This window comes from Pelophylax lessonae, assembly GCF_965119305.1.
Source record: "Pelophylax lessonae genome assembly, chromosome: 2".
Taxonomy (NCBI): Eukaryota; Metazoa; Chordata; class Amphibia; order Anura; family Ranidae; genus Pelophylax; species Pelophylax lessonae.
The window spans coordinates 227450867-227474280 of NC_138769.1; the positions used below are offsets into that span (position 1 = coordinate 227450867).

General features: G+C 45.0%; 1 protein-coding gene across 3 annotated transcripts in view; it reads left to right on the plus strand.

Annotated features, from left to right (window-relative positions):
• Nucleotides 1–23414, plus strand: part of TRIM33 (tripartite motif containing 33) — a 271501-nt gene that overhangs the window by 181381 nt on the left and 66706 nt on the right. For 2 of the 3 annotated variants that reach the window (XM_082246207.1, XM_082246206.1), the window contains exon 11: nucleotides 16260–16463. The exons of the other annotated variant lie outside the window; for it this stretch is intronic. In XM_082246207.1, the coding sequence (XP_082102333.1) occupies nucleotides 16260–16463 (204 nt within the window). The remainder of the gene's footprint in view (nucleotides 1–16259; nucleotides 16464–23414) is intronic. 3 annotated transcript variants of the gene reach the window in all.

The window sequence follows — 23414 nt, forward strand, 5'->3', positions numbered from 1 at the left end:
AACAAAATTTTATAAAGTTGATGTGATGGCATCGGCGGATGCCTCATTTGGCCGCAAGGTTTTGCAGGCCGCAATTTGAGGAGACCAGTGGTCTACCTCGGGTTTTTTTCGGTTGGAATTTCTGTTGAGTCTCATCTTTTGATTGATGAGCCTTTAGAACTTCTAGTTGGCATCGGTTGGGCCTTCTAGATTGGATTTTGATTTCCATTTTCCCACCCCTCATTTGTGGTACTGCTTTGGGACGTCCCGAGTTGTTGTTAATCAACGAGGACTACGTCTGTCAATGAGCGACAGAGAAAAATGGATTTTTGTAAAATCTTACCGTAAAATCCTTCTCTTAAGCTCATTGACAGACGTAGTACCCGCCCCTCTGTTTTTGAGTTGGGTTGGGTTAAATTCTCTAAACACTGCTTTGTGACATAACTGATTTGCTGTAGCAGAGAGAGAGGGGATATACCCTCTGGGACTGCCCCTAAGGTGTGGCCAGAACGTTTTCTTTCCTGTCTAGTCCTACTCCTGTAGAGGGCAGTATAACCCGAGTTGTTATTAATCAACGAGGACTATGTCTGTCAATGAGCTTAAGAGAAAAGGATTTTACGGTAAGATCTTAAAAAAATCCATTTTTATGTCCGTGTTAAGAAGTGAAATGGGACGATAGTTGGCAGGGTAATCAGGTGATTTCATGGTTTGGGGGGGGGGGGGGGTGAATTAGTGCTTCCTTGGGAAATGAAGCGAATTCCTAATGACGCTAATTCCACTGCAGAGTTGTACACCTGTTGTAAGTAAGGTGATAGGAAAATTCCGATTTTTTTTTTTTTTTTTTTTTTTAATACTCTCTACTAAAACCATTCAGTCCCAGCGCTTTATGCATAGGGAGCATGGAAATTGCTTTTAATGGGCGGAGAACTTGGTTGGGGGTATCCAAAAGGTGGTCTATTTTTTTATTTTTATTTTTTTCTGTCTTGCTAACAAGGGGCCGATCTTGTAGCTGGCTACATAGTAATTTAATTTAGTTTTTTTTTTCAATTGAATGTCAAATTGGGACACACAACATTAAGAGTTTTGTCGGCGTTCTTTCAATTAATTATCCCTTTCAAGCCAAAAACATTGTTTATTCTGGGTCTCAAGGTCTGCTATAGCCTGAGTAATATCAGCTAAAAACCTTTGTCCTACTACGCTTCTCCTGGCAGCCCAATTTGATGAACACTCCACGCATGAAGGCATTATGGGCCACCCACAGGGAGTGTGCATTAGTCAGAGCGTTCGTTCTGGGCGAAGAATTTTTCTATTTTGGATTGGACGTGTTTTTCATAGAATTGTGTAATAGGCTGGTATTCTATTCAATCTCCACAATTTATTGGGGTATGTATTCTAGTTGATCGCTAAAAAAGGGAAATCTGAGCATGGTCAGACCATAGGATTTTGCCAATGTTTGCATTTGACGATTGAGAAAGGGGTAGGCTTGTCTATGAGGAACATGTCAATCCTGGAGTAGACATGGAGCGGAGAAGAGAAGAAAGTGAGGTCTTTCTCTGAGCCGTGTACACTTCTCCATACATCATATAGTCCCTCCTCATGCGGTAAGGGAGAAAGGTCATGGGAGCCGATCCTGCTGATGGAGTCCATAGAGGAGTCTGAGACTGCATTAAGGTCTCCACATACAATAAGTTGGCCCACTTAAATAGACCAAATGCGTTTCATTAGGGTGCCAAAAAATTTCTTCTGGTTAGCGTTCAGTGAATATACCAGCACCAAAGTAAAGAGTTTGTGGCTTAGATCTGCTCCCAATATGATAGATCTGTCATTGAGATCGAGTTTCACAAACTTTTGTGTAAATGTGATTGAATCTTTAATTGCTATCATTATGCCTTTTTTTTTCAGAGTTTGTGAAGAAACCGTGTGGTAATTTGTGATGAGACTCTTGGGGTGGGTCTTGGAGCTTCAAATGAGTTTCCTGTGCGCAAAATAAGTCCCGCTTCTGGGAGAGGGCTTCTCTACATAGCGTAGATCTTATAGAGGCTGTTCAAGCCCTTCACATTGAGAAAGGTGATTTTAAGAGACATATTCACTGTAGGTGGGGGTGGGGCTTAAATTAGATTTGGGAACTTTGTGCGATACGGGGAAAGGAAGCCTCAGCGGATTTGATATAATACGCTGGAGAAGTGCACACTGTCAAAGGGATGTACCACAGCTCATATCAGAAGCAATGTTAATATAAAACAGAAATATCAAATTATTTATCAAAATAATATAAAAATTGGGACTGGGTGTCCTCAAGAACTGTAACAAAATCTAGCAACTAGTGTGTCAGGGTACCAGGCAAGAGGGGTCCGTACTAGGGCAAGTTTGGTAGCTACCATGTAATCCGTTTCCTAACAAAGCGTAGCAAAGATGGGGCCTATGAGAGCCACCTAATGAGTTAGCCTGGGCTGGGGGTTGGGTTCCGGACATGAATATAGGAGCGTTGGGAGGTTTGAATGGTTCCTGTCATTTATTGCTGGCACTGGACTATTCCATTGCTGAGGAAGATTCTTGGCTTCAGTCGGGAAATGTAGAATATGCTTTTGCCCTTGGTAGGAGACCTGCAATGTGGCGGAAGTTGTAATTTTTATTTTCTTTCCCTCAGGGCTTCTGTTAGCGGTGTGAACTGTCTGAAATGAGCTAGTGTAGTGGCAGACAGGTCCGCATGAATGGAGATGTGGGAGAATGGATCTGCTAGTTTGCACGCTTTCTGAGCTGCTGCCATGGCTGTCTTTGATAAGGTAGAAATTAATTCTTGCTAATACGTCCCTTGGCACAGTGTCGGGTAGGGATTGTGGTTTAGCAATGCGGTGCACCCTGTCGATAATTAGGTCGTGGGCATTTTCCGTAGGTAGGAGTGTTTTCAGTAATTGAAGGAGAATATTGCGTGCGCTCAGGAGGAGAAATTGGCTCAGGGATGCCTCTAAATTTAAAATTATTCCTCCTGGACCTGTCTTCAAGATCTGTTTATTTTTTAACCACTGGATGTCAGCGTCTCGCTCCTGGTAGCCATTCACTATATCATTATGGGCAGCAATGCAATCTACCAATTTGTTTTCAACTTTAACTTGTCTTTCAGGTGTTCTACCTGTACTTGCAGATCAGAGACATTTCTGCACAACTCGCCCTGTAGGTCTTTTTTTCAGGGACATGAGCATTTTTAGTGTTCAGAAGCTGGCTGATCAGAGGTAGGGAAAGCAAAGAGTGTTTGGAGCTGCCATAGTGTTCTCAGTGTCCCCTAATGTAGTGTAGTGTTTCTTACTTACAGGTCCCTTTTGAAGGAGAGGCGGCTGGTGAGGCTGCAGGGTGTTTCCTTGCTTCTAGGGGACTGTTCTGCTCTAGCTGTTGAGGGAGAGAGGTTCATGTGTCCCCTGTCGCCAACTTGCTCCTCCTCTCTGCATGTGCCTGGGAAGAAATCGGCGAGCTTCTTAGGCTGAGAAGCTCCGGTGCCGTGTCGGGTGGCTGGTCCCCATGACATCCCGGCTGCCTAGGGCTGCTTATTGCCGCATCGCTGGGTTCTGTCTACTGTATAGCCGCTGTGAAGAGCTTCTTCCCGCCAGAGCTCTCTGATCAAGTGGCCATTCACACGAGCGGCCAAACCACACCACTATTTTTTTGTGTAGATACCCTGGAACATGTTGAGACAAATGTCTAGAATGCCTAAAATCTCCTTTTCATATATGCAGGCTATTTGGTCTAAAGGCTTAAAGCATGAGCTGCCAAGAAAAGGCACCTCAAACGTATATGCCCTACCAAAGATGTGTATTGAGGAGGCACTTGACCAATTCTTCAGAGGTCACAGGTGGGAAGGTTTTATTTCCTCATGAGAGAGTCCAAAATCCAGCCTTCTCAGTAGCTCCTAGCTCCCTTAAACACAGAGCACCTTCAACTTCAAAAACCTAGGTTCCTTTCTGTCAGCACTGAGTTTTGACCTAGAAAGACCACCAGGCCTTGTTCAGACCCCCCTCGCATTGAAGCTGTGCCCTCACTCCCAAAAATGGTAGTATGTCTGTTTGCTTCTTTCTGGAACACAGACCTCTCATACCTATGGGTTTAATCAGTGGTTTTAAAAGAGAATTGGGTAAGAGTTTATAACTACCATCTCACTGCTTGCTTCTTTCATATCCATTAAAAACTGTCCAGGGACAGTCAGATTTGCAGAATGACCCCAACCACCACTTGTCCCGGGGAGTTGTTGTACCAGTACCACCATAGGTTCAACATATTTTATTTCAAACCTGTTTTTGGTATTGAAACCCAACGGGGTATTCTTTCCTGGATTAAAATCCCTCAACATTTCAAAATTTCACATGTAATCTGCAAGGTTAGCAATTGCCTCTCTGGATCAAGGGGTATTCATGACATCAGTGGACATCCAAAATGTCTATCTACACGTTCCGATTTACCCACCTCATCTGCATTTTCTGCACTTTTCATTGCCAGACCACTACTTCTAGTTTGTTGCAATGCCCTTTGACCTATCTTCTGCTCCCAGAGATTGCACAAAGGCCTTAGCACCTGTGCTTGCTCTACTCAGCTCAGGGCATTCGATGGACAAGCTATCTTGACTACCATTGCCTGCAGGTATCATATCCCTTGCAACTCTCAACATATATCCAAAAGGCAATTCAGATGCCCCAGACCTTTGGCTAGGTGATCGATTTCAGGAAATCTGCTTTCCAGCCTTCTCTAGGCCTCGAATACCAGGTCTGATCTTAAATTTTCATGCCCGCAATATAGCAGAAAGACAGCTACAGCGCGGGCCTAAATTGCCAGGAGGGCGTCCATTTTACGTCCTCCCGTGCATAAGCTGCCTGCACGCTTGGCTCACTCTGATCAGCGAGTCAATGAGACTCGGCTGATCGCAGATAGGAGTATGAGGCTGGTCCCGGCCCCTTACCATGTGATCAGACGTCAGCCAATTACAACTGATCACGTGATGTAAACAGAGCCAGCAATCTGCTTTTTCGCTAATCGTCTTTCAGGGCAGAATCTGAGAGATCAGCTCCTCCCCTCCGGAAACAGGAAACACAATCCACCATTATAAAAATTTCAGTCACGCCTGTGTGCATCAGTTTGATTGGGTTTCCTCTGGATCCACAGGAGCTGCAGACGTTGATTTTTTTTTTTTTTTTTCCAGTCTCTTTGCTAATTGCAGGGCACTCCCTGGCCAGCCCCCCCATCCAGCTCAGTGGGCTTTGGGTTGTGCAGGTCAGGGGCAGAAACTCGGGGCAAGATTGGCGACCTTTGCTCATCAGTGGAGGAAGATCTCAAGGAACAGATTTGTCCTTTGCACGATAGCAGAAGGTTACTGGAGAGTTTTCCACTCGTCCCCATTCAAATACCTGGTGACGACACTGCCAAAAGGCACAGACCACACAGAGGCTTTATCTGCACTAGAGAACTTACTAGAACAAAAAGGGATTTGCCACATACCACCGGAAGAAGGAAAAACCAGGAGTTTGTCCGCACAGCTTTACTTTTCTGCATATTTATACATGTGCCGATAGGAAAAAAAGCAATTAAAAATGCCTAAGATTTGCGATCCAAGTCTAGCACTCTACATATGCAGTACACAGCTCTACCTTTCGACATCTCGGGCACCCAGGATTTTCTCAAACAATGGCAAAAGCCCTGAAAAATCTAAGACAGCAAGGCATAGGTGTGGTGCCATACCTAGACAATCTACTGTTTGTCGCCTAATCAACAGACAGCCTGGAAGCCAATCTTCTCAAAAGCATCTTTCCTACAAAGCCTACAGACTCCTTTCACAAATCGTGTTCGGTTATTCATTGCAATAAGCGAACCTGATTCGTGAAGGAGTCTGCTGTTTGAGGCATCTGTTCATTGTGCTGTCAAGTTTTTGGAGAAATAAAGATTTTTATCTGCTGACACTGCAGTGCTGTCAAACCATTTCCTGAACAATCGCTACTTCCATTGTCCACAGAATAGACATGCACCCAGCACAGATTGGATACTTGCAAAGGTTTTATTGAAAATAAAGAAATCTACTTACAAACATGAAACAAATACGGGCGACATGTAATCACGGCTCGGTGGATCGCTGCTCTCGCAGCGTGCGTCTCACCGGCCGGAAATGACGTCAGGTCCGCTCAGCCAATCTCTAGACGCGTTTCGCCGTCCAATCACGGCGTCCTCTGTCCAATCACGCGTCTAGCGATTGGCTGAGCGGACCTGACGTCCTTTCCGGCCGGTGAGACGCACGCTGCGAGAGCAGCGATCCACCGAGCCGTGATTACATGTCGCCCGTATTTGTTTCATGTTTGTAAGTAGATTTCTTTATTTTCAATAAAACCTTTGCAAACGTACTTCACTATGTTTGGCACTTTACTTATTCCTGAGGGAATCGGAAGTACACAGTAAAGGACCATTACAAGGATTGTTCCCAGCATACTCGGTGTATCCCAGCTGCCTAGGAAAGTCTCATCAGGTGTTTAATCGCAGATGACCGAGCTATTTGTGGTGAGTAGATTACCACAGGGGGTGAAAACCCGAATTAATCCAGCGGAACAATTGTGGTTTATAGCCCGCAGACCATATATGGACTTTTTCACTATTATTGCATATTTATTGATTACTATTTTGATCAGTTATTGCAGATTTTTAGCACTTTATTTATGATTTTAAATATGAATTTTAGCATTATTGTTATAAGATATTTCTGATATTTGCACTTTGTCTCACATTTTGCACATATCAATTTTTTGCACTTTTTGCACAAATTTCTCTAGCAGCGCTGCAACACTGTCACTATATATTCACTTAAAGGCACATGCACTTTAATTTGCAGCTAGCAAACAGACACTTTGGAGTGTAAGATATTGTTTACATTTATTCACTTATCTATACCATAAGCATGAGGTCTTTCTACCAGTTTAAATCCTTACCCCAGACCCAACTTTTCTACCTAGTCTCCATCGTTCCACAGAACACAGGATGTGGTTATCCCCTCCCTTCCAGGTTGGGTTGATGGCAAGAAAAGGGATACATACAACAATCTAGATGTAAGGAAAATTCTAATGGCTTACCTTGAGAGGACGAAGGATTGGCAAAAAAACGACCACACTATTCGTACTCCGCCCAGGAGTCAACAAAGGGAAACGGCCTTGAAAAGTACCATAGCCAGAAGGATAAAGCTTGCTATTCAGACAGCCTACCAAGCACAAGACCTTGCCCCGCCGAGTGGAGTCAATGCCTACTTAACAAGAGCTTTTGCATCCTCAAGCACAGAAAGGGTTGGGGCAACACCGGAGCAGATCTGCAGGGCAACGACATGGTCGAGCTTCAATACCTTTGCAAGGCATTACAGTATCGACCAGCTGTCCAGTCAGGACCAGACATTTCGTCACAAGGTGCTCCAGACGTTATCTCTTACCTAGTAAGTATTGCTTGATACATCCTCCCAAATGCTGCCCTGGAAGACGATTAGAGAAAACAGAGCTGCATTCCTGGTAACTCTTTTTCTAAGAAGTCTTCCAGGGCAGCACTCGTTTCCGCCCTAAAGAACAATACAAAAGGGTTTTGCAGATTCATAAGCTTATCGAGGGTTTCTTCGGTGCTTTATTGTTAACCACTTAAGGACTGCTGCGGCAGGCTGGCCCTCCTGCGCAAACCGACGTAGCTCTACGTTGGTTGCACTCCTGCAGCTAGGGGGCGAGCACACGCCACCGCCGGTGCGCTCCCGCACCCACTCGGCAGTGTTGTATAGCAGAATGTGACATTTTTTTTGTTTATAGCGCAAAAAATAAAAATCGCAGAGGTGATCAAATACCACCAAAAAGCTTTATTTGTTGGGAAATAGGACATCAATTTTATTTAGGTACATCGTCGCACGTGCAATTGTCCGTTAAAGTAACGCAGGGCCAAATCGCAAAAAATGGCCTGTTGTTAATTGGGCAAACCCTTCCGGTCTAGAAACACAGGTGTGACTGACATTTTTATAATGGTGGAATATTGTTTCTTGTTTCTAAAGGTGGGAGGAGTCCATCTCTCAGATAATTCCCTGGAAGACTTCTTAGAGTTACCAGGTACCTTACTTTTTTTTTTTTTCCCTTGCGCTGACTGCGTGAGGAGAAGAAATAAAGCAGATCACAGGCTGCTCTCAGAGGGACATCAGTCCCGAAGAGGGAGAGCAACTGCCGCCTCATCTGTGCTTACCAGTGCCACCTACCTGTGCCTCATCGGTGCTACCTATCAGTGTCACCTACCAGTGCCCATGAGCGCTGCCTTATCAGTGAACATCTATGAAGGTGAAAAATTACCGGTTTGCAAAATTTTATAACAAACTATAAAAACTGTCCCCCCCCCCCCCCCCCAAAAAATTTTTTGTTCAGCAAAAAATAAAAACCCCAGTAGTGATTAAATACCACCAAAGGAAAGCTTGCTTTGTGTGAAAAAATTATAGGTTTTCATTTGGGGTACAGTGTTACATGACCGCGCAGTTGTCATTAAACGTGCTACAGCACTGAAAGCTGGAAATTGGCCTGGGCAGCAAGGGAATTTAGGTGCCCGGTAGGCAAGTGGCTAAGTACATCCAAAGCAAGTCTGTCTTAAGAAGAGTTTTCTCTTTGAGTGCATGCTCACCAACGGAGAGCCAAGAAATCCTACAATTAAATTTTGTACGAGTGTTCTGGTTCTAAAGGTCGCCTTCATGGTGGTACCTTCACCAAATTTCACTCAAAAGTACTCTAGAACTAAACTAAATGTTCCCTCGGCACTGAAAAAGCAATCTTTCTCTGGATTACCCATACTCTTATCCAGCCAAGCAAAAACGTCCTTGTCCTGGTGGATCAAAACGAAAGCCTTAACAGTGGTAAAAAATCTCCGTTCTTACAACAGACAAGTCTGTCAGGCTGGGGATAAGTCTTCCAATTGTTAGCAGTCAAGGAACATGGTCAAGAGAGGAAACCAAACTCACCAAGGTCTTGGCGCTCAGGGCAGTCAGCAGCAACATTTATCAAGGAGCCTGGCTGCCTTGTATGATGCAAATCAGATTCTCATACACTTACGGTCCAGTGATTTCTGCTGTCCCAATAGGAGTGGACAACTGGCAAGTGGGTTGTCTTGGCTGCAACTGCTTAGACCAAGGGGAATAAACTCCTCATTCAGATATGTTCAGTCTGACATTCCAAAGATGAAACTCAATGTGGTCATCCTAGCCTCCAAAATACAACAAACTACCTCTGTTTTTCACCAGAACCAAGGATCCTCTAGCTGTGGCTTGGATGCTCTAATTATCCACTGGTCTCAGTTCAGACTAATTTATGCCTTCCCTCCATTGCAAATCCGGCCGCCTCTGCTCTACAGAATAGCGCAAGAGAGGGTAATTCTACTGGCCCCAAAGAACCTGGTTCACTTATATACGTAGGCTTCTAACAGACGATCCCTGGCCTCTTCCCAATATGCCAGATCTGGCTTTATCTTCCACCATACTTTACAGCCCGTTTTTTTAACAGTATGGTTGTTGAAATCCAAGTTATCAAGAATAGAGGAATTCCAGAGTGTAATTTCTACCCTGCTGAAAACCTCAAAGGCCACTTCCAGGAAGATCTGTTACTGTACCTTGAAATCTTACTTTACCTGGTGAGCACTATTAAGTCCCAGAGATTACTCTCCAAAAAGTATCTTGCCATTTGGCCTTTCTGCAATCCGGTTTTGACCAGATCGGCCTCATGCATTCTTTCTCCTACGTCCTCTGACAGTCGCCCGTTCATTATACCTTCACAAGTGGGTAATGGTGCCCTCTGCAGGAGTAAGCTAGGCAGTGAAAGGTTATTAAAAAACTTCACACTGAGACACACCTCTATGGGGCTGTCCCTCAGCCATTATCCTAACACAGTGAGCACTGTTCTCCAGTTCTCCAGTCATGCTGCCTAGCGTCAGGAGTAGGTCTAGGTCTTACCAGCTGGGACCTATGTCTCAGTTCTTCAGTTTTCTTTTAAAATAGTCTTTTATATCTCTCTTACACACTATCGCTAGTCAGGGGGATCCCTGGAGAACTACAAGCGACAGCAGAGCTGGGCCTAACACTGGATAATCTAGATCCTTATGGAGTCCCAGCATGCCAACGAGCTTCGCAGGTCATTGGTGCGCCCAGGCCTCGCAACAGCGGTGCCCCTGAGGACGGGGACGAGCCCTGCGGAGAACCTTCTTCGCCGGGATGTCTCAACTTCTGAACGCCGTGTGTTACTTACTAGTATCCCTTCCTGGCTGACGGCACCCCCACTCAGGGTGGGAGGTGTTCCGTATCGGAGCGGAGCCCACTATCCGTGCAATGGTGAGTGGGCTACCCCCGTGTCCTTGGGACACTTGTCTGTGGGGTGTTATGTGGGCCCACTTCTGGGGGATGGCAGGAAAAGGTGGTCTCTGTGGTATCCCCCCTCGTGGCCGTTTTGTGCGGCCCTACGCACTATGGTGTACACTGCTATGGATTGGGGGTGTGGGGGCTTAGTGCATTCATGGGGGTACTTCTGGTTTTCCTTGCGGTGGCCAGCTCCTGGGTTTTACACTACCTTGGCGCTGATTGCTCGGCTGCCTTTTTGGGTGAGGGCAGGCTGTTTTGACGACTTTGTGTGGGCAGCAGCCATTTTTTCTGTCATTCTGGTACCGGTTCGGGTGCCATCTTTACTATGGGCGGCCGCCTAGTAAGGGCGGCGGCCATTTTGCGAGTGCTTCCTCCCATTTTTTTCTATTAGGCACCATATTACTGTGGCTCAGGGCATGCATCAGCCTCTAGTCACTTCCTTTTTCACTTCTCTTCACTGCAGCAGCGTGTATGGAGGTCTGGGCAAGTACACTGTGACACTGTGGGGTAATTTTTGGCTGTTTTTTTCTGGCATTTTCCTACAAAAACTGTACTTTCTCTGTGGCTATAGCTGTTTTTCAGGGGTCTCCACTGGCGATGTGGACCGCTGGAACATTTTAAAGGGCCAGTGTCCCAAAAAAAGTTTTTATTGCAAAATGGAGTCCCAGGATGACAAATTCCCCGCAGACCTGGTCGATGCTTCAGGAACCCCTCAATCCTCTTCCATGGCCTCATCTGCTGCACTTGCGACTTTGGCATCCAAGGTGGCTCTGCTGATGTCTGAACACACTTCTAAAAAACGTCCGATGTCTTCTGACTCAGAGCCTGATTTGGTTGCCACGGACAACGTCCCCCCTGAGGGGTCCCAGTCATCTCATTCGGAGGAGGAGTCCTCTTCTACTGCGGCGTGGGAACATGCTATAGTGGATGCACTCATTAGCTCCGCCAGGGAGACTTTAAATATTGATGAGCCCACCCAGTCAGGTAAACGGGTTTCCTTCGGGTCCCCACAAAGCCCAGAAGTCTGGTCAGGTTTTTCCCTGCTCCGAGGAGTTTTACGAAACTGAACGACCAATGGCGTCACATAAAGTATATGCTGGTGGTGCTTAAGCGGTTTAAATACCGCTATCTGTTTGCAGATCTTGTGGACAATCGTTGGACGGTGTCACCAAAGGTGGACCACACTGTTTCTAGGTTGAATAAATCTACCTTGATGCCTGTGGAGGACTCCCCGGTGTTCAAGGATCCGGCAGATAGGCGCATGGAGACTCTTTCCCGCCACATGTATTTGGTGGCGGGCTCCCTGCTAAGGCCTGTGCTTGCTTCGGTGATGGTTTCTCAAGCTGTCACGGAATGGTCCAAGGTGCTTAGGCGCACCTTAGTGGCGGAATCGGCTTCTCCCGGCTGCCCATGACATGGTGGATCAAATGGCCCAGGCTGTGATGTATCTGTTTGATGCGGCCTTGGACGAGGCTCCTTTGGTCGCAAGGTTGTCTGTGGCTGGGTTTGCAATCCGCTGCATTATTTGGCTAAAAAGTTGGTCGGCTGACCATGCTTCCAAGAAGACGGTGTCTGATGTCCCTTATGTGGGTAATTGCCTTTTTGGGGATACCTTGGATGAGTTGATCAAAGATCTTACTGGTGGCAAAAGTCCCTTTTGCCCCAAGCCTCTAAGAGAAAATCTCCCTGTGCTGGGTGGGGGTCCTTCTTTCAGGGCTCATTGTGGGTCCTTTCGTGCCTCGGGCACAGGAAAAAGGTAAATTCTTCAAGATTTCAGGCTGCCCCAGGGAGCCATGGTCCGGGAAACCTAAGGCCGGTCAGGCCGGTTCGGCGGCCCAGCCCTCCTCCGCCTGAAGGGATACCCTCACCCGTTGCAGGGGTGGGGGGATGCCTGCGTTACTTTCAGGAACCCTGATTGTCCCAACTTCAGCACAGGTGGGTTCACAAACTGATTTGTTCAGGGTACAAGATCGAGTTTCGATCTCGCTCCACAGACAGGTTCTTTAAATAAAATCCCTGTGTGACTCCCGATCATTTAAAGGATCTCAAAGGGGCAGTGCAAGATCTTCTCGCCCAAGGAGTCATTGTACCAGTCCCTCAGCGTCACAGGTTTTGCAGGTTCTATTCCAAACTGTTCCTAGTGCCCAGGAAGGAGAGCAAGGTGCGTCCAATTCTGGACCTAAAGTCACTAAACCACTTTGTGCGGGTACAGAAGTTCCAGATTGAATCCATCCAGTCGGTGGTGGCATTGTTGAGTCCAGGGGACTTTCTGGCCTCCATCGACTTAAAGGATGCATATGTGCACATTCCTATACTCGAGGGTCATCCAGCGGTATCTCCGCTTCGCAGTGGCAGAGGAGCATTTTCAATTTGTGGCATTACCCTTCGGTCTCGCTTCGGCTCCCAGGGTATTCACCAAGGTTTAGGCTCCAGTGCTGGCTTTGCGGCGCATGAAGGGGATTGTGGTCCTCGGTTATCTAGACAACCTCCTGTTAAGGGCGAGCTCATGTGCCAATTTGGCAAGCGATCTGACAGTCACGGTTCAGACGCTCCAGGAGTTCGGGTGGACCATCAACTTTCAGATGTCTGCTCTGACCCCATCAGTTCGCCTCAATTACCTGGGGATGGTCTTGGACTCCGCAAAAGCAAAGGTTTTTCTCTTGGAGGAAAAACTTTGGACCTTACAGGGTGAGATCAGGTCTCTCAGGGACAACGATCTCTCCTCGCTGCGGGCCTGCATGCCGTCTCTGGGTCTGATGGTTTCGGCCTTCGGAGCCATTCCATTCACTCAGTTTCACATGAGAACTCTGCAAGCAGAGATTGTTGCCAGGTGGGACAGAAAACCTCAGTCGTTGGACAGGAGGATATCTCATAGCCACCTCACAAGGAAGAACCTTTTGTGGTGACTCCGGTCGCCATCTCTGACACGAGGCAAATCTTTTCAGCCTCTACTATGGACGGTGATGACCACGGCTGCCAGCCTGTCGGGCTGAGGTGGAGTTCTGGACGCACTTTGTACCCAGGGGACGTGGTCGGCGGAGTAATCCTCCTTACCGATAAACATCTTGGAGCTCCTGGCAATCAAGCTCTGCTTGTTCCATTGGACGACTCGGCTACAGGGTCGCCTGGTTTGTGTTCAGTCGGACCACGCCCACAGTGGTGGCTTGCATCAATCACCAAGGGGGCACCAAGGGTGCCTGGGCGGCCAAGGAAGTGGCAGAGATCCTGTCTTGGGTCCAGACGCACATTCCAGTGATTTCAGCTGTTCACATTCCGGGTGTGGAAAACAGGCAGGCGGACTATCTGAGTCGCCAGTCCCGGGACCAGGGGGAAGTGGTCCCTGCATCCAGAGATGTTTTGCCTCCTGTGTGCCCGATGGGGGACTCCGAACGTGGATCTGTTCGCGTCCCATCTCCACCATAAGGTGGGAAGGTTCGTGGCCAGAACCAGCGATCCTCTGGCGGATGCCACTGATGCATTGGTGGTGCCCTGGCACCAGTATTGGCTGATTTATGCCTTCCCTCCGATTCAACTGCTGTCCAGGTTCCTCCGCAGGTTGGCGTCAGAATGGGTGCAGGTAATTCTGGTGGCCCCAGACTGGCCGCGTCAGTCGTGGTACGCAGACATCGTGCTTGGTGTGAATCGCAAGGGTTTCATCCTCGCTCCTTCTCGGTGGCGAGGATTTTGGCCTTCCTGCAGGAAGGTGTGGATCGGCGCTTGCCGCTTGCCATGATAAAGGGTCAGTTGTCGGCCTTAGCCATTTTCTTCCAGCGTCCCTTGGCGACTAAATACTTGATTGGCACCTTTATTCAAGAGGTGCGTCATCTGGCTCCCCAGAGGAAGGCTCCTTTGCCTCCATTAGACCTGAATTCGTTTTTTTCCGTTTTGCAACGGCCTCCCTTTTGAGAACATCAGAGAAATACCTCTGCCTGTGTTGTCCCAAAAAGTTGCCTTTCTGGTGGCTGTCACCTCTGCTCGCAGAGTGTCTGAGTTGGCGGCTGTCTTGCCTCTCACCTTATCTGGTTGTTCATAGGGATAAAGTGGTCTTGAGACCCAATCAATCTTTTCTTCCCAAGGCGGTGTCTGCCTTCCACCTCAACAGATATTGTCTTGCCTTCGCTTTGTGCAAAACCAGAGCATCCCAAGGAATTTGCCTTGCATTCCTTGGATGTGGTTCGGGCGGTCAGGGTTTCCTGTCTGCCACGAAGTCTTTTAGGAAGTTTGATTCCCTGTTTGTCCTTCCCGAGGGACCTAGGAAGGGTTTGGCTATGTCCGCGGCAACCATTTCCAAATGTATCAGACAGACTATTGTTCAAGCCTATTCACTAAAGGGTCAGGTGCCTCCTTTTCCTGTGATGGCATATTCTACTAGAGCTGTCAGTGCCTCTTGGGTGTTTTGCCATCAGGCTTCTGTGGCTCAGGTGTGCAAAACGGCGACCTGGTCGTCTGTGCCCACTTTCACATTTATCTCTGCTGGCCCTCCCATTCCTTTAAAGAACCTTTCCTCATACTTCACAACAGCAAGGTTGTTTTATGCTCATAACTTTTTTCCAAATGTGGTTCCAGTGTTCCATCTCATGGAGAACTTTGTCCTGCCATCCTTGTGTCCTGCTCCTTGGCATCCAAAGGAATTCTTTCTACATTACCTTGGTGTAGTCAAAGCCATTAGTATGTACCTAAAAGCTACTGCTTTTAATGGAATAACAGCTTCCCTGTTTTTCTTTGGAAACTTGCATCCTGCTTCAAAATCCATGATTGCACACTGGATAAGGAACTTTGTTGCAAGAGCTTATGCCCTTAAACAAAAACCCTCTCCTGCAATGTTGTGCAATCACTCAACCAGATCTGTGGAAGTGTCCTGGGCTTTTAGGCACCAGGCCTCTGTTGCCCAACTGTGTAAGGTCGCCGCCTGGTTTATCAGTTCATGCTTTTTCAGTTTTACCAGGTGTATGTCCAATCTTATGTGGATGCAGTTTTTGGCCTCAAGGTTCTTGCAGTGGCACATTGAACTTGCGTCTTTGACCCATGTGTTATTTTTTTGCCTGTTGGCACAGTTCTCTTTGGCTCGATGTTTACTTTGCTTTGGAACATTCCATGGTGTAGGAATGTTTTACCTGTCTCCTGTACCGTATGATTGGGATGTGAGGAAATGTGACTTGCCTGTAAATTCCATATTTTGGAGTACAGGGCACAGGCCACCCTCAACGCTTTTTGTTTATTCTGCATTGCTTGCGATAAAACTGAGGACTGGTGGAGTACAGTAGGGTTATGGGGGAGTTGTCACAAAGGGGCATGTCCTCAAAAGCATGCCATTATCCAATCCATTGAAGGTAAATGCCTATAACCCATGGTGTATGAATAAGTGTTTATTTTATGTGCTCCATAATGTAAGTCCAAATTTCTTTTTAGATTATTTTGTAGCTCAACAGATTGTTCGCTCGCTGTGGTGGTTAAAATGGTTGGACATAATCCAGTGCAGGGTAGACATTTAAACAGGACAAACTGTGTACCTGAAATAGTTTAATTAGCACAAAATGAGCACAATATTTTAGAGGTTTATCCACCATTCCCTTGCAGTCATTTCACAATGTTTTTAAATCAATCGATCCCAAACATTGTCTGAATTTTTACTACTCATTGAGGCACTGTAGTAGTTAACTGTTGTAACTTTTAACACTTGGGACAACTGATTTATTCCAATTATTTTCCAATTTATAACTCAAACTATTTACTATCATTTTAATTTGCTTAAAGGAAGACGAAGTTACCTGAGAGAAATTATATTCTGATCTCATTGGATGCTTTAAAGTAATAAAAGTAAAATGCATTAATTGCTATGATTTGTGTAATTAGTAATACCGATACATGCACAAGCCTTTTCCATAACTTTGTTTCTTTTGGTCTTTTCCTCCAGCAACATTCAAACCCTGGGCATGCAGGTCCATTTCCAGTTGTCTCGATCCATAATAATACAATCAATCCAACTAGCCCTACTACAGCATCCATGGCAAGTGCAAATAGAGGCCCAACCAGCCCATCTGTTACATCAATAGAATTAATTCCATCTGTTACAAATCCAGAGAATCTTCCCTCTTTACCAGATATACCACCCATACAGGTCAGTACACTTGTTTAAAATATCTACATCTCATCAGTTGTCTCCAAGTCCATATCACTTTACATTTGTTCTTTGCCATTTATGAGCCAGATAGAAATTGTACCAATTACAGCTAGAAATCAGGCAATCCCACCCCACACATACAATCTCGTGGACCATTTGATGCTTTTTCTTTTTTTTTTTTTTGGCCTTGATCTGCATGCTTCTACTTTTTGTCGTCCTTTTCAGTGATTGTTCCATATGTAGTTTTTGTGAAATTAGCACCCTGCCTGCTAGAGTGAGTGCAGTGTATACCTCTCACACATGCAGACTTAAAGCAACGTTCCCGTTGAGTGTTCTCTTGCACGTTTGCTACAAGTGGATTTTGACCGTAATTTCTCGGTTGATTTCTCGTTTGAGGGGTTTCTGTAGGGTATGCTATTTTGATTGGATAGACTTGAAGAAAACAGTGGACAATTATGAAGTGGCAAGTGTCTACAGGGTTTCACTAACATTGATAATTTCCATGCTGTTGGATTGGTATTTGGTATTGGTGGCTGTGTTAATTTTTTTGTTTACAAGTTGAGTAGGTAAAAACTTATTTTTATTGATCCAGCTTTATTTTTTTATTTGTGTGGTGGTATGTTTAGCATAGCAGTTGTGAAATGTATACATGTCATATAGTTACATAGTTTGTGAGGTTGAAAAAAGACAGTACATCCAGTTCAACCTATGATGTGTGTGTGGTTAACCGTACATTGTATACCCCTGTATATTGCGGTCTTTAAGGTGCCCATCTAATAGTTTTTTGAAACTATCGATGCTCCCTGCTGATACTACTGCTTGTGGAAGAGAATTCCACATCCTTATTGCTCTGACAGTAAAGAACCCCTTACGTATTTTAAGGTTAAACTGTTCTTCCTCTACTTTTAGTGAGTGGCCACGTGTCTTATTGTATTCACTTTCTCTGAAAAGTTTTTTCCTTATGCTAGGGTCATCACCAGTACAGTATTTGTACATTGAGATCATATCCCCTCTTAAGCGTCTCTTCTCCAGAGAGAATAAGTTAAATTCTTGTAATCTTTACTCATAGCTGATGTCCTCCATTCCCCTAATTATTTTTGTTGCCCTTCTCTGGACTCACTTCAGTTCCAGCACATCCTTTTTAAGGACCAGTGCCCAGAACTGAACGGAATACTCCAGATGTGGCCATACCAAAGTCTTGTAGATTGGGAGAATAATCTATTTCTGGAGTGAATCCCCTTTTTTATACATGCCAATATTTTGTTGGCTTTGCTTGCAGCGGCTTGGCATTGCATGCCACTACCAAACCTGTTGTCCACTAGTACTCCCAGGTCCTTTTCCATCTTCGATTCACCCAGAGGTTCCCCCCCTAGTGAGTAGCTTGCTTTCGGGTTTCTGATTCCCAAGTGCATTACTTTACATTTCTCAACATTAAACCTCATCTGCTGTGTAGTTGCCCACCCCATTATTTTGTTCAGGTCTGCTTGTAAGGTTTCCACATCCTGCATAGCAGACATTGGCTTGCTTAGTTTAGTATCATCCGCAAATACCGAGATTGTGCTGGATATCCTCTCCTCTAGATCGTTTTTGAATAGATTAAACGAGATTGGTCCCAGGACAGAACCTTGGGAGACCCGACTTTACACACCTGCCCAATCCGAGTACTCCCCATTAATCACCACCCTCTGGACTCTCCCCTGGAGCCAGTTCTCTATCCAGGTACTCACCCTATGGTCCATATCTATGTACCTTAGTTTGTACAGTAAGCGTTTTTGGGGAACTGTGTCAAATGCCTATGCAAAGTCCAGATACACCACATCCACAGGCCTTCCTTTATCTAGATGGCAACTCACTTCATCGTAGAACGTTAATAGATTGGTCTGGCAAGAACGATTTTTCATGAATCCATGCTGATTACTACTAATAATACCATTTTCATTACTAAAGTCTTGTATGTGGTCCCTTAACATCCCCTCCAAAATTTTGCAGACTACTGATGTTAGGCTGACCGGCCTATAGTTACCCGGGTTATATCTCGGCCCTCTTTTAAATATTGGTACCACGTTGGCTTTTTCCAATCAGCTGGCACCATACCTGTCAGTAGACTATCCTTAAAGATCAAGAATAATGGTCTGGCTATCACCTGGCTGAGCTCTTTAAGAACCCTCAGGTGCAAGCCATCCGGTTTAGTTAGAAGTCTATCTTCTGTTAGCAATGGGGGTACTTCCTGAGGTGTATTATTTAATTTATCATTACAAGCTGGGTTAGTGTAGCCCCCCAATTCTTTTGTGAAGACTGAAGAGAAGAAATTATTTAACACTTTTGCCTTCTCTCTGTCCTCTGTGGCCAGATTCCCTTTGTTGTCTTTTATGGGGCCAATGTGTTCTGGCCTCGCTTTCTTAATATTTATATACTTAAAGAATTTTTTTTTTTTTTTTACTCTTCCGCTATATGTCTCTCGTGTTCTATTTCAGCTGCCTTGATTTCGCCTTTACATTTCTTATTGCACTATTTGTAATGCTTGAATGCTGCCAATGTCCCCTCAGCCTTTTATTTTTTGAAGGCCTTTTCTTTAGTATCAATATGCATTTTTATGTTTGAGTTTAGCCCCCCAGGGTTTAGTTTTGCTCTTTTAAATGTATTTCCCTTTGGAATGCACTGGCCAATCCCTTTGTTTAGTATGCTTGAAGCACTCCCCTTTTTCCTCCGTGTTCTTTGTTCCTAGACTTCTATCCCATTTGATACTGTTTAGCAAAGAGTGCAGTTTAGGGAAGTTGGCCCTTTTGAGATTCATTGTCCTTATATTACCCTTGTGTTTCCTATTACTATGATTAATACTGAAACTTATTGACCTATGGTCACTGTTTCCTAAGTTGCCCCCTATTTCTATATCCATGAGCAGGTCTGTGTTGGTAATCAGTAGGTCTAGTACTGCATTGTTTCTTGTTGGTGCGTTCACCATCTCACCCATGAAATTGTCCTGCAAAATATTTAGGAAATGCCAAGCCTTGGATGAATGCGTGGTTCCTTCTGCCCAGTCTATACCTGGATAATTAAAGTCCCCCATTATAATTACCTTTCCCATCCTTGCTGCCAATCCAATCTGTGAATGGAGGTCCGCCTCCTGCTCCTCCCTTTTGTTGGGGGGCCTATAGCATAGGCCTAATATTACTTTCCACATAGTGTCTTCCCTTTAAAGTTCTACCCATAGGGATTCTACCTCATCCATAGCTCCATTATTATCATCCCTCATATTTACCTGTACACTGTTATTAATATGCAGGCATACCCCTCCCCCTTTACCTTCTCTATCTATGCGATAAAGGGAATACCCCTGGATGGTCGCCAGCCAATCATGAGAGCTGTCAAACCAAGTCTCTGTAATCCCCACAAAATCTAAAGTCCTCCTCATACATTAGCAGCTCCAGCTCTCCCATTTTGTTGGCCAGGCTTCTAGCATTGGTATACAAACTTCATAATTTTGACCAGATGCATACTATATCCTCGTTTTGATGTTTTTAGGCTGCTCTTGCAATTTTTTCAAGTAACATGGTTGTCAGCAGTGGAAGCAGACAGTCAAACATCCTGGAACTTCAGACTATTTGTCTGGCCTTCCTACACTCATCTGTCTGCCTTTTGGGTCTTCCTATCAGAGCGTGGCTGGACACCATCATGGTTGGCATGCATCAACATCAAGGTGGGAAAAAGTTGTGCTGCTTTGGAAGAAGCAAACCTTATCTTGTCCTGGTTAGAATTTGTTTCCCTCTATGCCATGCACATTTTTGGCATAGAAAATTGTCAAGCAAACTTTCTCAACCCTCAGCTGAATCCTGGTAAATTGGCTCTTCACTCATAGGTGTTTGCAAACATTTGTCTGCGGTGGGTGGGGGTCGCTCTTGGCTTGCAGTTTCAGCAACAAACTGAACAGGTTTGTGTCTCATCCCAGAGATCTTCAAGCGCTTGCGGTGGTTTCCCATGTTGACATCTTGGGATCAATTACATCTGACCTATGCCTTCCTTCCATGGCAGCCTGATTCTTTATCTGTTTTGCAGGGTAAAGGTGGAGGGCATTTTGGTGATTTTGATCACACCTGTTTGGCTAAGAGTGTGGTATATGGAAATCATGAGTCTCTTGAAGTCGAGTTGTGGGCTCCTCCTGATAGTCAAATTTGCTTTTGCAGGTTCATTCTTCCATCTTGCTTGAGGACATGACTGTTGAAACCCAAGTACTGAGGTGTAGGGGTATCCTGACTGTGTCATCCCTACCCGCCTTAGGGCAAGAAAGGCAACCTCCAGGAAGGTGTACCATTGAATACAGAAAGCTTATTTTGCCTTGTGTGTGTGTGTGTGTCCCATAAATTTGATCCCTGACAGGAAGTGAGGGAAACCTCTGCAGTCACCAGAATTGGTGTCCCTTTTGGAAGATTTTCTCTTTATTCCTGTTCTGGTGACCCCTCATATTTTGTCATTTTCTTTCACTTTACGTAATAGTCACCAGAGCAAAAATAAGGTGACTCTCCCTAATGGGAGCACAGACCACAATAAAAGCCTGACTGCTGTGTTCCGATTACTCTCCACTTTATCTAAAACTAAAAAAATTGGGAGTCCTCCAAAGATAAATTGTAGATTCTTGCATAAGCTGAACTGTGACAGGTTCTCTTGTGAGCTCTCTGAAAGGGTTGGAATTTTCTTTTTAAAGGCAAACAAGTTAATTTGTGCCTATAATGGTAATGTGCATAATTCCAGATAACTATATTTCACGTTCACTCAATTAAGGACCTACTGTAAATCCTACATAGTGCACTTTGTTGTTTTTCATTTTTTTTTTTTTTCATTTTTTTTTTTTTTTATATATATATTTATAAAGCTGTTATTTCAGAAGATAAAATTGACAAACACAATTACCAAATGAGCTACTCTTGGGAGTGCATTAACTTAAATTATAAAAAGTGGCAAATAGCTTTCAGTGTGCGTGCATACTACTTGCCCATCATGTTTGACAATCTACGGGCTGTGATTCCTTCTTTTCTCAACAGTATGGCCACTGATACAAACTGCAGACTTAGACAAATACATTGACGCTTAGTCTGTGACATACACAGCATTAGGCATCATGTATCAACATATCCGTGGTGTAACTTTTCTGATTTAAGCAGTATTTTTCTTTTGCCTATATGATTTGAACTAACCCCGTGGGAGATTGCCTAATACTGGCTGTATAGTTAACTGTACGTATTATTTAGTAGCATTTTCAGCAAGTATGGCGATTTTTCTGCTGTAAATCAGCTGAATCAATATTCATATAACCAGCTTACCACTGATTACTGGTGGTGGTAGCAAAATGTGGACCCTAGATCAGCAGGATATTTTTGTACTGGAGGAATACAGGAGAAGATATCCAGTTTCCTGTTTTCATAATGCTTTTATTAACCACTTATGGACCGGACCTATTTCTGAAACAAGTTGAAATATTTTTTTCTCTTTCGTCCACCAACGGACGTAGCTCCTGCTTTAAATCCTGGATGGGTAATAAGCCCCTCCCACTAGGAGTGACCAGTTAGAGCCAAAGGCTTTGACATGCCCAGGGGGGAGGGATCCCTGGGTTATTACCCCTGGCCTCACCCTTGCATCTTCAGTTTTAGCTGCCTGGTCTTAGGAGTGGCTAAACAGCTCCCTGCTGGGGCCTTTTGTCCTAGCTCTGTTTTAAATGTCTTAAATGGAACCTTTTTTATTTTTTGTTGCTGCTGACTCCAGTTCCTGTGGAATGCCGAGAAAAAATATGTAATCAAGTGCCCTGGATGTCAGAATTGGATAAAAGAAAAACCCACAGTAATAGGTAAGGGAAGTAAGAAGATGCTGCTGGTAAACTGTAGATGTACTACATAAGTGTAAGGCCAAAGAAAAAAACTGGCGCAAATTCATGTATACCCCTCAACCCAGCTAGGATAAACCAATGATATCCTTTAGGCGGACATATAAAGATTAAAATGTTTCATCTGAAACTAAGGTGCCAGTGCAAAATAGTAGCCTAACCATTCATAACATTAAAGTGTATAGTGCTAATGTAAACAAAGAATATACCAGCTGCTTCATACAGCTGTATAAGTTGAAAAAATAGCCTTTTTGCAGAAAATAGCCCGCACGCTGGAAGTTATGTGCAAAGTGCAAATAAAGTGCTAAGTAATATATTTTTTAAGGACTGCCCACTGTCTGACAGTATTATAAAGTGCAGTGCCAAAGTAGACCACCCTACTAATAACTTAAGGTGCAGAAAAAAATGTGAAATATATCGTATTGATAAACATAAAAAATATATAAAGTGCTAGTGCTAATGTGACCTTTATATAAAATATATCATAAATATTGTGACTGGTAAGAGATTTTTCAACTAGCATAAACTCAAACACCGGAGGTTAACTGAATGAAATATCATCAGATTAGTCCATCAATCAGTCCATATAAAACATAATTCTTCCCATGTGATGAAATGTGCAAAACGTGCAGCAGCAGTGCCAATACAGATCATGTATTCTCAGTGTCCACGCGTGGAGATCCCACCATGTGGAATGCCAGCTGGGTTTTGGACTGGCTATATGAGAACCTTACAGTCTCCCAGTTTGTGCCAGCGAGCGTTTGCAAACCGTTAGCTCCACGCTGGGTCTTCATAGCGACTATAGTCCCACAGACGGGGACTGGCCTGCGGGTGAAACACCCCGCCGGGACGCACACACCTGACATTCCAGCGTCACAGCGTGCCCCTTGGCCGACAGCGCCCTCACTGCGGTGCAGAGGCAGTCAGTCTGGATGGATGCCCACCCTCAGCAGCGTGGTCCGGTACGTTCAGTCCCCCCGTCTGGTTAGCGGGCCTTGGGCGGACGTGGGCTCCTCCAAAGGCGAGTAGGACTCTCGGGTACCCATACCTCCTGCCACCCTCCTCCACTTTGAGGG